The sequence below is a fragment of the Pelmatolapia mariae genome, linkage group LG3_W, assembly GCF_036321145.2.
Source record: "Pelmatolapia mariae isolate MD_Pm_ZW linkage group LG3_W, Pm_UMD_F_2, whole genome shotgun sequence".
Classification (NCBI taxonomy): domain Eukaryota; kingdom Metazoa; phylum Chordata; class Actinopteri; order Cichliformes; family Cichlidae; genus Pelmatolapia; species Pelmatolapia mariae.
In genome coordinates, this window is record NC_086229.1 from 88216721 (window position 1) to 88230234 (window position 13514).

Sequence of the window (13514 nt, forward strand, 5' to 3'; positions counted from 1 at the left end):
CAGGGTTACAATTAGGTTATGGTTAGGTTTAGGGTAAGGGTTAGGGTTAGGCATTCATTTTTAATGGTTAGGGTTAGGGTAAGGGGCTAGGGAAAGCATTATGTCAATGGGATGTCCCCACTAGGATTGCAAACCAGACATGTGTGTGTGTGTGTGTGTGTGTGTGAGAGAGAGAGAGAGAGAGAGACAGACAGAGCGAGAGGAGGGAGGGAGTGAGCGTGTGAAGCACGCTGCCAGCACACGCTCGGTAAATGCACTGTGAACGGGAACATGCCGGAAAGCGAGTCACACATGCACACTCACATTTACACGACATGCTGGTCGTCTGTGTCACACACCCTCACACCCGTACACCTTCACAGTATATACACATGCACACACACCCATCTCCCACATTCACTCCCTTGCACGTGTGCAATCGGGCTGAGAGAAGCCTTATACCGGAGACACAGACTTTCCTCTCACACGGACGCGGACTGTGCAGATGGACTCGGCAGAACCACACCACACTGCTGTCACCCACCAGTAGACACTTTTGCACGCGCACCGGCAACACAGCACCCACCGTAAGGCAGAGCTACCTGCTTGCACACACCCCCCTTCCTCTGTCACTCCCTTCTCCTCATCACCTCTCCCTCCCACCGTCTCTCTCTGTCTCCCTCTATTCATTCATCTCTCTTCCCCCCCGCTGTGAAGTGGCATGAGTTTCTGAAGGACACAGCGCTCCGCTCTGCTGTGGTGTAGTGCACTGCTGTTAGAGTTGGAGAGCCTAATCCGACAGGGGGGATAGACAGACTCACTGCACTCCCTCCCTCTCTCTCTCCCCCTCTGTGTCGCTGTCTGTCTCTCTGTCCCCGCGCTCTCTCGTTCATGAATGTCACCTCTATCTCTGGGAAATGCTGGATTTGTCAAGTCTCCGTCTTTTTCCCTGTCTTCTCTCAGGGCGCGGGTGAACGCGACGGGGATTCCAGGGGAGCCTGAAAGATGCCGAGGAAACAAGCCGCGCTCCGTCCAGCAGAAGCCGCATCCCTTCATCAGCTTGCAGAGCTGATACCTCAGGTCGGACAGTCACTACTTCTTCCTCTACTTCTCTTGCTCTGACTGTGTTTGAGGTGGAGAATTTTTACAGGTGAAGGCAAAGAAAGGACGGGAGTCACAGGCTGTCCCAACAGTGATACTCCTTTCATTTTGGAGAGTTAATGTGTGGACCCCTTTTTTTGTCCCAGTGAACAGCATCAGGCTTCTTATTTTTGGGACTGAGCAGGTGAAGAGGACTAAATTTCATCGTTTTTTTTATGGTTCTGGTTTTATAATGCAACGAGTCCCGTTTTAGACGGGGTTGAGACAAACTTCATTTGTGCTTGGAGTACTCTTAGACTGGGACAGAGGTGTCAGAGGGATAGCGGCTACACTGCACTGGAATTTGGGTGGATAACAACATGACTCGTCCTGGCAGAGGTAGAGTGACGTGTGAAAGCTTTACTTGAACCGGTCTCCCAACCACAACGCACAAATCCCAGAAGGACATATAAAGGCAAACGACCACTCATCCAAACCTCCGTGAGCAGTGGTTGTCAGACTTGGGAGGGCTTTTAAAGGATCCACCCTTCTCTTTCCTCCACCTCCAACTCTTCCTCCCTTCCTCTCCTTCTTTTTCTGCTCCCTCCCAGTTGATTCGTCCTAGGAAGCCCCCTCCTCCGCTCTGCACCCCTCCCTCAGTGGTGCTCCGTCGCCCTGGGTGAGTGGGCAGGGGGGTGGCCCACGGTACCCCCCGACACCTGGGTGCCACCGAGCCGCCAGAGGCTGGTGAGGGGGCAGCTGGGTCAGCACTGGGAAGATGGCCGCTCTTGCCAGTTCCCTCATCCGCCAGCGCAGGGAGGTCAAGGACCCCCAGGCAAACCGGCAGATCGCCAGCAAGCGAAAGCCCTGCCCGAAGAGCAACAAGTCACTTTGCCAGAAGCAAATCCTCATATTAATATCAAAAGTTCGATTATGTGGCAGTCGAGGGAGAAAAATGGAGAAAAGACCAGGTGAGTTCCTAAAGGCCTTCCTCATTCAAATCCCCTTTTCCAGTTTGGCACTTCCCCTCTGTAACCCCCACCCAATCCCCTCTTTTTCTTTGCTCTGTTTGCTGGATAACTGAATTTTATAGTTGACTTGGCAGACTACAGATTAATCCTCAGCTGTAAAGCCTGTAATTTCAGAGTTCAGGACTTAATCTGAATCTGGGAAACATTCCAGCCCATCTTCCTGGCAGCTGTATCCAACATGTCCTGCGTTTATTGTAACAGGGCTCGTACAGGAAATGGACAGAGTAAATTCCAGCTAATACACTCAGCTCTGTAACACTCACCACAGGCATCAGCCAACCTGTGCTGTGACTTTAGTGATGACTTTGTCGGGGTGCATGTGGACACATTCACACTCATATACTGACACAGACACGCACACACACTCTGGTAATCTGCAAGCCTACGGTAAATGTGGCCCATGCATGCAGTGATTTACTGGGAGGTAAAAATGTCAAGAGGTCTCTCATTTGTAATTCTGACAGCCATTACTCTCCCTGTGCTTCCTTCAAAACAGGTTAAACACACTTTGGACTAACATGTCTTGTTTGCAAGTTTTTTTTTGTTTTGTTTTTTTTTCACACTGAACTAAACGAAATAGTTGATTTGTTTGATTAGGGTGACCTTGCTGCACAAGTTGCACAAGAGGGGTTGTGCCCCTGATATAAACCTTTGGGGTCTGTTAGAAAATACTTTTCTAAATTTAGATAAAGAGAGGCAGGACTGGGTTGTGAAACACAGGCACACGTACAAGTGGAGTGGACTTGGTCACTGGCAGTGTTGCCAACTCCTCAGTAAGGAAAATCGCTATTGGTTGTCCTAAAAGTCGCTAGAAGTCGCTAAATGACGTCATCGCCTAATTTGCATAATTGGTCATGCTAATGTAATTGTAACCTACGTTGTTGGAGAGAGAAATAACAGCGTGGAAGAGACATAAAGTAAGTAAAAAATGTCCTAAATGCATTTAGAATTTATTTAGAACTACAAATTAAATTTGTTTTAGCAATTATTGTTTTTTTAATGTCACAATTCCAACCCTGCTCCTTTATCCGGGCTTGGACCGGCAAAAGTGACCCGAAATAGGCACTCTGGTGGAGTTACTTTGTGTGTGTATGTGTGTGTGTTTATAAGTAGTTTTAAACCTTCTGATTCACAAAACAACATAACACCAAAAGAAGAACTGACTGTGTTACAGTCAGTGTGCGATTCATTTGCAGTTTGGATGCATAGGTGTGAACATCTCCTGCCCTGATAGCGCTTTGGCACGGGCGAGGTGCCTACAGCAGCACCCGCTGCTTGTTGACTGTCAGAGTGATACGCGCTTTCACATCAAAAAGTCGTCATAGATAAGTCTTAAATAACACCAGAAAAAGCTGCAAGATTTGTCGCCAGTCAATTTTTAGAAAAAAAGTTGCTAAGGTGGTCTGAAAACTCGCTAAATATAGCAACAAAGTCGCTAAGATGGCAACACTGGTCACTGGTCAACTGACTTCGAGTTATCTTTCTCAAAATTTTGACTTATTAACTCAAAATTTATTTTCTCAAAATTTCAAAATTTTGAGAAAAGTAACTTGAAATTTGAGTTAGCTCTGCCAATCAGTAATCTACGTGGAATGCCCCCTCAAAACCGGATTGGCGCTTTCGAGAGTACGTTTGCTGATAGTAACACCATGTGATTCAGCTAATAACACAAGGATTTCATCATTTCTAAAGCCACGCTGAAAATAATCAGCAATTTTTGCATTCATGACTGGCTGTAATACTTGTAGCTTAGCTGTAGCATTTGCAGCTGAGGGCTTCAGCTTCCGGGTAATAAGGAAATGACGTCATTCACGTAGATTACTGATTGGTAGTGCTAACTCAAAATTTCAAGTTATTAACTTAAAATTTTGAGAAAAGTAAGTCAAAATTTAGAGCCACTTTTCTCGAAATTTTGAGTTAATAAGTCAAAATTTCAAGAAAATAACTTGAAATTTTGAGTTATGGATACTTTTGTTTTTCGTGGTGGAAACGGGCTTCCATAGATTAGGGATTGGGGGATCTTAAAACTTAATTGTATATTTAATTATTTCTCTTTCTTATATTTTTTTAAGCATCTAATTTGCATTTCAAAAAGAAATGCAAATTAGCAGTCTTTTTTTTTCCTTTACCTTTTTTTGAACTCAGATGATTGGGAACTACACTGAGGAATATCAACATGCTGCTGTCATTACTGTGTTTCACATTATTAATAAAACATGAGACAATCTGAACAGTTGTGTGTGTGTGACCGGACGTAATAGTCGACTGACCAGTTTGGATGTTGCCTTTTCCACTGTCCTTTATTGCTACTCTGTGCAAAGTTTCTGTGCACCTGTGTGATATTTATTAGCGGTATGCCGAGTTCATTGTGATAATTACGTAGGGAAACCTCTGGCGTGTGAAGCAGCATCTGCCATAGAGGCAGCTGCTCTCTATATTATAATTATGGTTGTAAAATATGTTGGACAGGCCGTGGCATTGCCAGCTCCTTGGGAAAAGGCCACGTGCGCTACCATTCCCATTGTTTAAAGCCATTTACATCCTGCTGGCTTCACTGCTTCTCACACTCCTGTGGATTTATTATCGTAATCACGGGCACGTATGGAGGCTGTGGTTTGAGACACATTACCAGCTTCTCCATTTCAAGTTATGGTCTACAGAGGCCTGTGTTGAGCACCGTGTGTGACAAGATATCTTCATCGTGTGTGCATGTGTCATGGACCCCCCCGTGTGTCTCTGTGTATGCTAGCTGGTGAGTGCGAGTTTGAATCCTCATCGTGTGTGAGTTTCTCCCTCCCTCTCAGAGATTTACCCGAGGCTACAGTTGACCCCTGGCCAGGAATAAACAACTAGAATATTCTTGAGCAGTGGCCTCTACCTCCTCCTCTTCTTCCTCCTCCTGGCATCACTTCAGACCAGTTTGCTCACAGCTTACCTTCACTTTGCTTCCAACTACCTTCCATTGTTTCCATGGGCTTCATTTGCCTTCGTTTGGCTTATTCTACATGCTGTGGCTTACAGTCTGTTGAATAGTCATGTATTTTCACTGGTTGCTGTTATAAAATGAGCTTCCTTTGGCTCTGGTTACCTTTTATTGGTTTCTGTTAACTCTGAGACCGTTAAATTAAAATTCAGCCCAGATTTAACTACAGACATATTACAACACTATAGCTTTCACAGACTTTTAAGTAAAAAAAGAAGCTAATTAACTTATTGTGAATAAGACGCACATGTGCAAGTATCCCCAAGGCAGGTAGAAAAACACTGATCAACCCCAGAGCACCATGAACTCACTCAGGTTATACGTTAGTCCACAACTCACCAGAAAGCAGCAGTGAATCTTTAACTCTGAGCCAACGTTGTAACATCAGACCACTTGCAATGTGATCTGTGCTGCTTTTTTTCTTTGTTTTTGCCATTGTTCATTAAAAATCTGTCTCTGTCACCCTTACTTGTTTCCACCTGAAGTAACTGGTCCTTTTTAGTCCCAGGAAGGCTAAAATGTTTGATGGGTCTTGTTGTGTGTTTAAAAATAAAGCCAATATTACTAGTCTGCTGGTTATTGAAGAGATTGCAGGGTTAAAGTGCTTCTACATTGGCTTTACCTTTAAGAACCTGGAAGTTAATCTATCTTTGCTTCCTACTCTATAGGAATGTTACACAGCTTGAGTTACTGTTGAATGTTCTGATACAAACTATTGGAGAAAAATGTGGAAAAGTTGGTAGTTTTGATACCACTTATGATGTGCTGCAGGTCTTTTCCAGGGAACCCCAAAGGAGATTACACAGCTTGGTGCAAATTTAGGTGGGGATTCAATCCTTTGACGAAACACACAAAATGCCATATCCTACAAGTAAGCAGAAAGCGTCCGTGAAATGATTTATTCAGCCTACCAGGGCTCATTTAATTATGTAATCTTGTAGTGCCATTTTGAATACATTAACCGATGGAAAACTTCAAATCTAGAGAGTTGTGTGGCATGAGTCAGCACAGATGAGCTGCTGTGTGCCAGTTTAACAATCTGCCCACCGTATTTACAGACCAGTGTGTCAGGGACTCTCCACAGACACCTCAAACGTACACCTCAGTCTTTCCGTATGCCTGTAAGTGTGCGTGTTTACGCTATCGTGTGTCAACCGCTCTCTGCTAGTACGTCACTACATTGTGACTGGATACTTCAGGTTCCCTTTGTTGAAGACCATTTGAGGCTATTGCAGGAGAGGAGGAGGTGTACTCTGAAACAATTGTGTGTGCGTGCGCACGTATGTGTCCTCAAACATTCGCTTTGTACCTGCGCTGTGGTGACGGCCGGCCGGAGTGACGTGTGTTTGTGTGTCCTGGCCTGACCCACATACCTCTCCCCCTTACCTTCCCTCTTCTACTGTCATCCCACGTCTCTCCCCGCTATCTCACTCCTGCACCTCCACACACACACACACACACACACACACACACACACACACACACACACACACACACACACACACACACACACGCACACCCTCTAACCCTCACCTAAACCATACTAATGATGCCCCAGCACTACAGCCCACTCAGCTTATAGCAAGGTCATCTTGCCCCGCACAAACGCACACACTTACACATACACAAACCACCCTGAGCAGAGACACAATTTCAAGTACAAACATACAAACCCACACACTCATACAGGGACAAACAAATGATGAGATTTTATGATAATTTAGGTAGAGTGTGTAGGAGAGAGATAATTTCACCCCGGCTTTGTGCTTGTGTGTGTATGCAGGGTTGATATGATCTAATGAGGATGTTAAGCCACCTATTGGATATCAAAGCGAAACCAGAATAGCTTGTGTTGTCCTCTGACTGCCGGCTGGAGCTGCTGTGGAAACCCTCCTCTCTTCTGTTAACAGGATAGAATAACACTTGGAGTTGTTTCTGCAGCACGGGGGCCAAGTGTTCATCCAGCAACGGCAAATTGGTGTGTGTGTGCGTGTGCAGGAGAGAGAGAAAATGTGCGTGCATTTGTATCAGAGACAAAAGACGAATGACAGTGTGACAGTAGTGGGCATGCACACTTCAGCCTGACTCTGTGTGTGTGTGAGTGTGTCCGAGGCTCATTGTTGTGTCGTGATACATCAGGGCACATCAGCTCCTCTCATTAACACACACTGATTTATCAATAACGTGCGGCAGCGTTTGGAGAGCACACATTGAACCGGGGCGATTTACTGCCTCGTAGACTGGACACTCTGGACAGGCCACACAAGGGAGGACTATATTTCTTTCTCTGCCTCTCTGTTTGTCTCTCTCTTTATCAGCATTCTCCCTCTCTCCTCTATCCATCAGCTTTCTCCTTCTCTCTCTATCTCACCTCTCTTTTTTTCTCTCTTTTCTCCCATAGCTTTGATCACCCCGATCTTCCTCCACACACTCACACACATACACTTATCTTTTCAAGGACATCTTGCTTTCTTATAACTGTCCGTCTCTCAGTGTCTTCCTGTGTCTAATCATCTTTTCTTTGGTCCTTTCTTTGTTTATTCACTGGACACCAGAGAGACTCTTGTTATTGTGAATCCATGCGATGTAACATGTGGTTCAGTTGTTAACTGATCACCAGTGGGTGTGATGCACACCCTATACCAGCTTTATCTTCTAAAATTATACCGGTGTACTAATTTTCAGCAGACGATACATTCTAGGAAAAGTTCAACCCACCATAGACTGTATGGATGTGATAGACCTTGCCACTGTGACATCACTCATTAGTGCGCTGCCACAAGGTTGCAGTATCAGAAAACAAACTTATTATCCACAAAGACCAAAAATGTTGTTTTTACCAGGTTGTAAACTGGATTTTAATTGCAATTTTATTGGGCATTTAAGCGTGAGGGTCTGAGGTGGCCACAACACGAATGACAGTTTTTGACTTATTCCTGCATTGCTGATGTTTGTTAGGTGCATTTGCAGTCTGGGTTATTACAGATAAAGTACAAAGTGACTGGAAAGACAACATGTCTATTTAATTAACCCTTTAATGCATCAATTATGACAACAACAATCAGGATTTCATGCATGAAAGGGTTAAATAACAATAATTACAATGAAACACGTCATACATCTATAGTAACATTAAATGACCAGTGGGTGGCAGGGTATGGAGTGACACATCATTGCCCAATGTAATGGTTTATGTGCAAGTACACCATCAACACTGACACAAATCAAATACAAGAAAACAGCCTTTGAATAGCTGTCCACTGTAGTGACAACTATGTGTGAAAGGGTTAAAACCACAGTCCTTACCCAACATTAGAAAATGGCCCATGTTTCATAAATGCAACTATAGACAGGAGTTTAAAAGACAAGACTTCAAATATTGTAGCACTTTCAAGGGTCCCAAAACTTATTTGTTCATATTGAACAAGAAAACACACTCTGATATCACATGAATTAATTGCATGTTAAAGAAAAATTGATGGATGGATTTAATGGAGACATTGTCACCAAAAAACCCCTCTGATTCAGCTTTTCATGTGGTGTGAGTTCACAGGAGCCATCGTAAAGCACTTTTTGTGTACCACATTTTTATTTTCAGTTTCTCTGTTACTGACAGTCAGTTAGAGATAACCAGCCTTCAGTCTGCTGTCAGCCAAACTACTACTACCACATGCTTCATGCAGTGCACTAGCAGCTGATTACATCCATTGTTTTATAACCGGTTCTGCCCTCCGTCTTTGCCAGTGCGGCAGATGTTGTGTATGAAATGGGGCCCAGAATAAATGATTCAGAGATGCTAACATTTGGCCTGTGTGATGATCAATGTGGGCTTTCAGTCCCGCCCCTCCCAAACAATTGATTTATGGAGACAACCGGCGTTTGTTTTTGCTGCAGAGTTTTTTTGGATCAGCATCAATCATCATTATCAAACAAAATCGAATATTTCTGGTGGAAGTGCCTGTATCTGTGTGTGTGTTGTATTTTATCTGGCATCTGTCTGAACTGTGGGTGAGCGTTGATTGGGACGCGTTTGGTTTATGAAGTCTGTGGTGCCCTGGTAGGAATGAAGCGAGCTGCTTGTATGGCATTTTGTTGGCACGACACGGCACAGCGAGGCACTGAGCGCGTCAAAGTGTAATTAGAGCAGGGCAACGAGTGCCACGATGAGTTTCAGATCTGGAGACGTTGCTCTTCAAATGACCTCCAGTTGAGATCGTATCACACACAACTGAAACTCAGTGTTTGTGTGTGCATGGGAAGACGTTTGAGTTCATCAATCCCAATGCTCTAAATCCTGCTTTGGCATCACACGCTGGGATTTACCATCTTGAGAGCCCGAGTAACAAATAACCGGCGAGCGTCAAGCCAACGCTACCACTATCACCACCAACCCAACATCGCCTTTCTCAATGTCACAAACCCCTACAGGAAGACTGTCCCTTTAATCAATGCTTGAAGTTTAACCCATTATATTAACATGCTGAGGGCAGCGAAGCCATCATTTGCATTTGATATGCAATCAATTTGCCGCATGGTCTCCGTGTGGAGCCGGGCGAAACGTGCGTCACATGGCGATGACAGTTTAGGGGTACAGGGAACACAGACAGACGTACAACTGCAGCAACAAGCAAGCGGCAAGAGACCCTTCTGTCTAACATGATGACACACAGCAGTGCAGGGAGATCAACAAAAGCACACAACACACACACACACGTACATGTCGTGGTCACGCGTTCGGAGTCTGATCTCTCTCTCAGCTCCACCACACAGTGTCCCTGACCGAAGTGAGGCTCTTCAAAAGATAACTCATAAAATCAGATGCCATTTTTATCTCCCTTTCTTACTCTGTGTGTGTGTGTTTGTGTGTATAAACCTCTCATTCTAACACATACGCACCACATCAAAAGTGCTGTCGAGTGATGTGCAAAGATAAACTGGCCTTATGGGAAAAGTCTCTGTGTGCATGCTTTTCTGCTTGCGTCTGTATCCGATTACGTGTTAATTTACTCTGATCACAGGGACGGTGGCACCCAAGGGTGGTGTAGGATTTACTGACAGGTGCTCTGGCCGGCGGCAGATCAGCACACAGCACACATGAGCAACCCTTTTCTTTATAGCTTCTTTATATAATTCTTTTAAAATGTTGCTAACATGGGGTTAGAGTTGTTATGTTTTCTTCTATAACTGGCTTTCTGAAGGTATTTTAGAGTTTTTCTTTGGACATTTCTTTTCACTTATATCAATCCAGTCCTTGCACATGACCATTTTCAGAGGAATAACTAAAAGGACGAACCAGTGTTGTGTTGCACATAACTGACAACTTAACAAATAATTTTAAATTCTTTTTTGGGCACTTTGTTACTAATAACCTGTCATAAAAATATAATTTGTTCTATTTTCCTTTAATTGAATCAACAACAAAAAATACCACTACCAACAAGATGATTCTTAAAGAGCTCTTAGCAGATTAGCAAAACATGCTTAGCATGTTTTGCTAAACTGCTAATGTACCTAAAAAATTTGAGGAAACTGGTTAAGTGAAGGACAAAAGAAGAAGTGGCAGGCCTAAGAACTATCTGCAGCACATGAACAGCATAGAAAGTCATGTCCTTAAGAAATAGGACAAAACCTGACACGGGGCCTGAATAGCTTCATTTATTAGCATGACAATCCCAAACACGCTGCCAGTTAAAGCATACCTGAAGAGGAAAACATACCATTGACAGTGTTGGGAAGGTTACTTTTAAAATGTATTCCACTACAGATTACAGAATACATGCCCCAAAATGTATTCTGTAACGTATTCCGAACCGTAGTAAAGGGACATCTGGCTAATACGGTGGGTTCCGTGTTGGGCTCGTAGCTGAAAACTAGCTTTACTTTGTTGTCTGGGTCAACTTTGCTAGCAAGAGACAGAGAGAGGCGTTGAAAGGCTGCTCCAACGGAACTTATTTTTTCCGGAGGAAAACACGAACACAGTGTACAGTTGAGTCTCAATAGCTTACTTACAAATGGGCTCGTCAGGCACTCTTCTTGGCTGCTGTGGTTATTATTATATTTACATGCTTCCAGCTCCCGTTTTTGCTCCGTGACAGCTCGGACTTTTCCTTTCTCTCCCTCCCTCGCTCACAGACACATAACGTGTATGGTAGTCCATTCTCGCTGCAGCACGGACTACACTGCCCATGAGGCTACATTCTTTAGGGCCATGCCTGTAGCATTCTGCCTTTTAGCTTAGCACAACAACAACAACAACAACAACAAAAAAGGCGCTCTCTCACCCAGGAAACACGCAGAGAGAGAGAGCGTCACTCTGTAACCATGGCAACCGTAACGCTGCCGCCTGGAACAACAGAGCGTAGCTGTCAAACAAACCCAAACAGTCCTGACCCGCGACAATATGAAACAGGAAAGTACCGCCGTGTAATCCATTTATTTCACCAAAGTAACTGTATTCTGAATACCACCTTTTTAAACGGTAACTGTAACGGAATACAGTTACTCATATTTTGTATTCTAAATACGTAACGGCGGTACATGTATTCCGTTACTCCCCAACACTGACCATTGATCACTGAGAGCCTGGACATCAACATTAATAAAGCAGTGTGGGATTATCTTGACAAAGAATGAAAGAAAAGAAGAGCTTTGAATACCCTTTAAGAAGCCTGGAGAACTATTATTGAACACCACTTAAAAAAAATTACAAGAAAACCTGTCTAGAAGAGTTCAGGCTGTGTTGTTCAGGTTTTTTTTTTTTTTTTTTTTTACCTTTTTATTGTAGGTTAGCATGTTTTTCAACAAATCCCTGCACCTACCTCCCGTTTTCCTAGAAAAATATAAAGAACTGCTGTGTGGTTCAAGACTTTTGCAATCTACCAAAATGTGATCTAGTTTTCAGTCCATAAACTTCAGCTTGCACAAGTCATTCAAAGTAAATTTATAACAGAAAACCTGCCCAATGAGCTGGGTTTGGACTTTAACAGCCAGGGGCTTCTAAGATTGCTATGAATGATATTAACCTAAATTACAAGATCCAGAGCTTCTGGCATATGATCCATCCAAAGAACTCAGTGTGGCAAGTGGACCACTGCTGCTTTCATTCCAATTTTAACTAAATTCCTCATGGAAGTGTAATACTGAATCAAGTGTCCCTTTTATTGATGTCTGAGCAGGAGCGGCTATATGGCAGCATACTGTATGATAAACAGGGCTGCTTCCAATATATTTGTATTTTGCAGTGAAGACAAACGTATTCAGCCACAAACACAGGGAGACACAAGCACACGCAGGTCCAAATCCCAGGACCCCCACAGATATTTACCACTTGTCCTGTACTGTAGTTACAGTGCTGTTTCCAAGTCACTGCACGAATAATGCTGCATTACGCCTCTTACGAGTGTCTATAGAGAGGCAGCAGAGGCAAATGTCTTCCTTATATAATCATAATTGATTGTGTTATTGTACAGACACTGAACAGGTACAGCTTTTCAGACAACTCTCCAACGGATACGCACACAATGTGTGCACAGTAACACAAACACTACTGTACTTGTTTTGGAAAGAAATGTGGCAAATTGCATAGACAGACTTGCAGTTTACATTTGCAGTATACACACACACACACACACACACACACATATACACACAGGTGATAAAAGAGCTGCAGTCTACAGTGTATCACCCTCTTTAGGCAGGTCTGTAGTTTTAATACTGTGTAAATCTTAAACTGGAACCTACAGCACACACGTTTCTTATGTAAAGGATTTTCTGTTAATTTCTTTTATATGTCACACACATAATTCATATGTATATGCGTGTGTGTGTGTGAGGCATCTTGCTGATTGCGGCATCCTGTCTACCTGTGTGTTGTTCCCCAGCGGTACACAAGCACAGGTGCATAACGTGCCCTTCACTTTAATGTGCCATCAATCTGGAAAGCTGGAGGCAAGCCAAAGTGCAACCTTCCCAAGCCACCGCACACACACGCAGCTATACGTGTGTGTGCGGTTAATGTATGGTGGAAATGCTTGCCTTCACATTAGAGTTTGCATAGAATCGAGAGGAGAATTTCTTCTAATCCCGTGGCTTTCCCTGTGCCATTAAATTATCCATCATGCAATTAGGTTGTCATTCATCAGAGATGGGCAGAGACGGATCGAGAGCGATAGAAGGCCCTCTTCACCATTTATTAAGTCTGCACTGAGCATTAAAATCTTATAAGTCAAATGAAAAATTTAAATTTGTAGATCTTTGTGCTGATCAGCCTGCTTTGTTATTGTCCTTAAACCAAGCAGAAATATCACAAAAATGTCATCTCTCAATTTTAAGCAAAGATGAATTGGCGTAATAATCTGTAATCCAATTTTTTTAAGGTGTAAATTGGACATGAATAAATGCTACACTATATGGTTGAATTTTTGTGTGTATAAGCTGCAATA

General features: G+C 43.5%; 1 protein-coding gene across 2 annotated transcripts in view; it reads left to right on the plus strand.

The window, feature by feature from the left end:
* Positions 1–479: 479 nt before the first annotated feature.
* Positions 480–13514, plus strand: part of fgf11a (fibroblast growth factor 11a) — a 105578-nt gene continuing 92543 nt past the window's right edge. Inside the window, exons 1-2 of one of the 2 annotated variants that reach the window (XM_063470219.1) lie at positions 480–566; positions 943–2030. In XM_063470219.1, the coding sequence (XP_063326289.1) occupies positions 1838–2030 (193 nt within the window). In that variant the 5' untranslated portion in view covers positions 480–566; positions 943–1837. Of the gene's footprint in view, positions 567–724; positions 2031–13514 lie in introns of those variants that run through there. The other variant, XM_063470218.1, reaches the window with a different exon arrangement.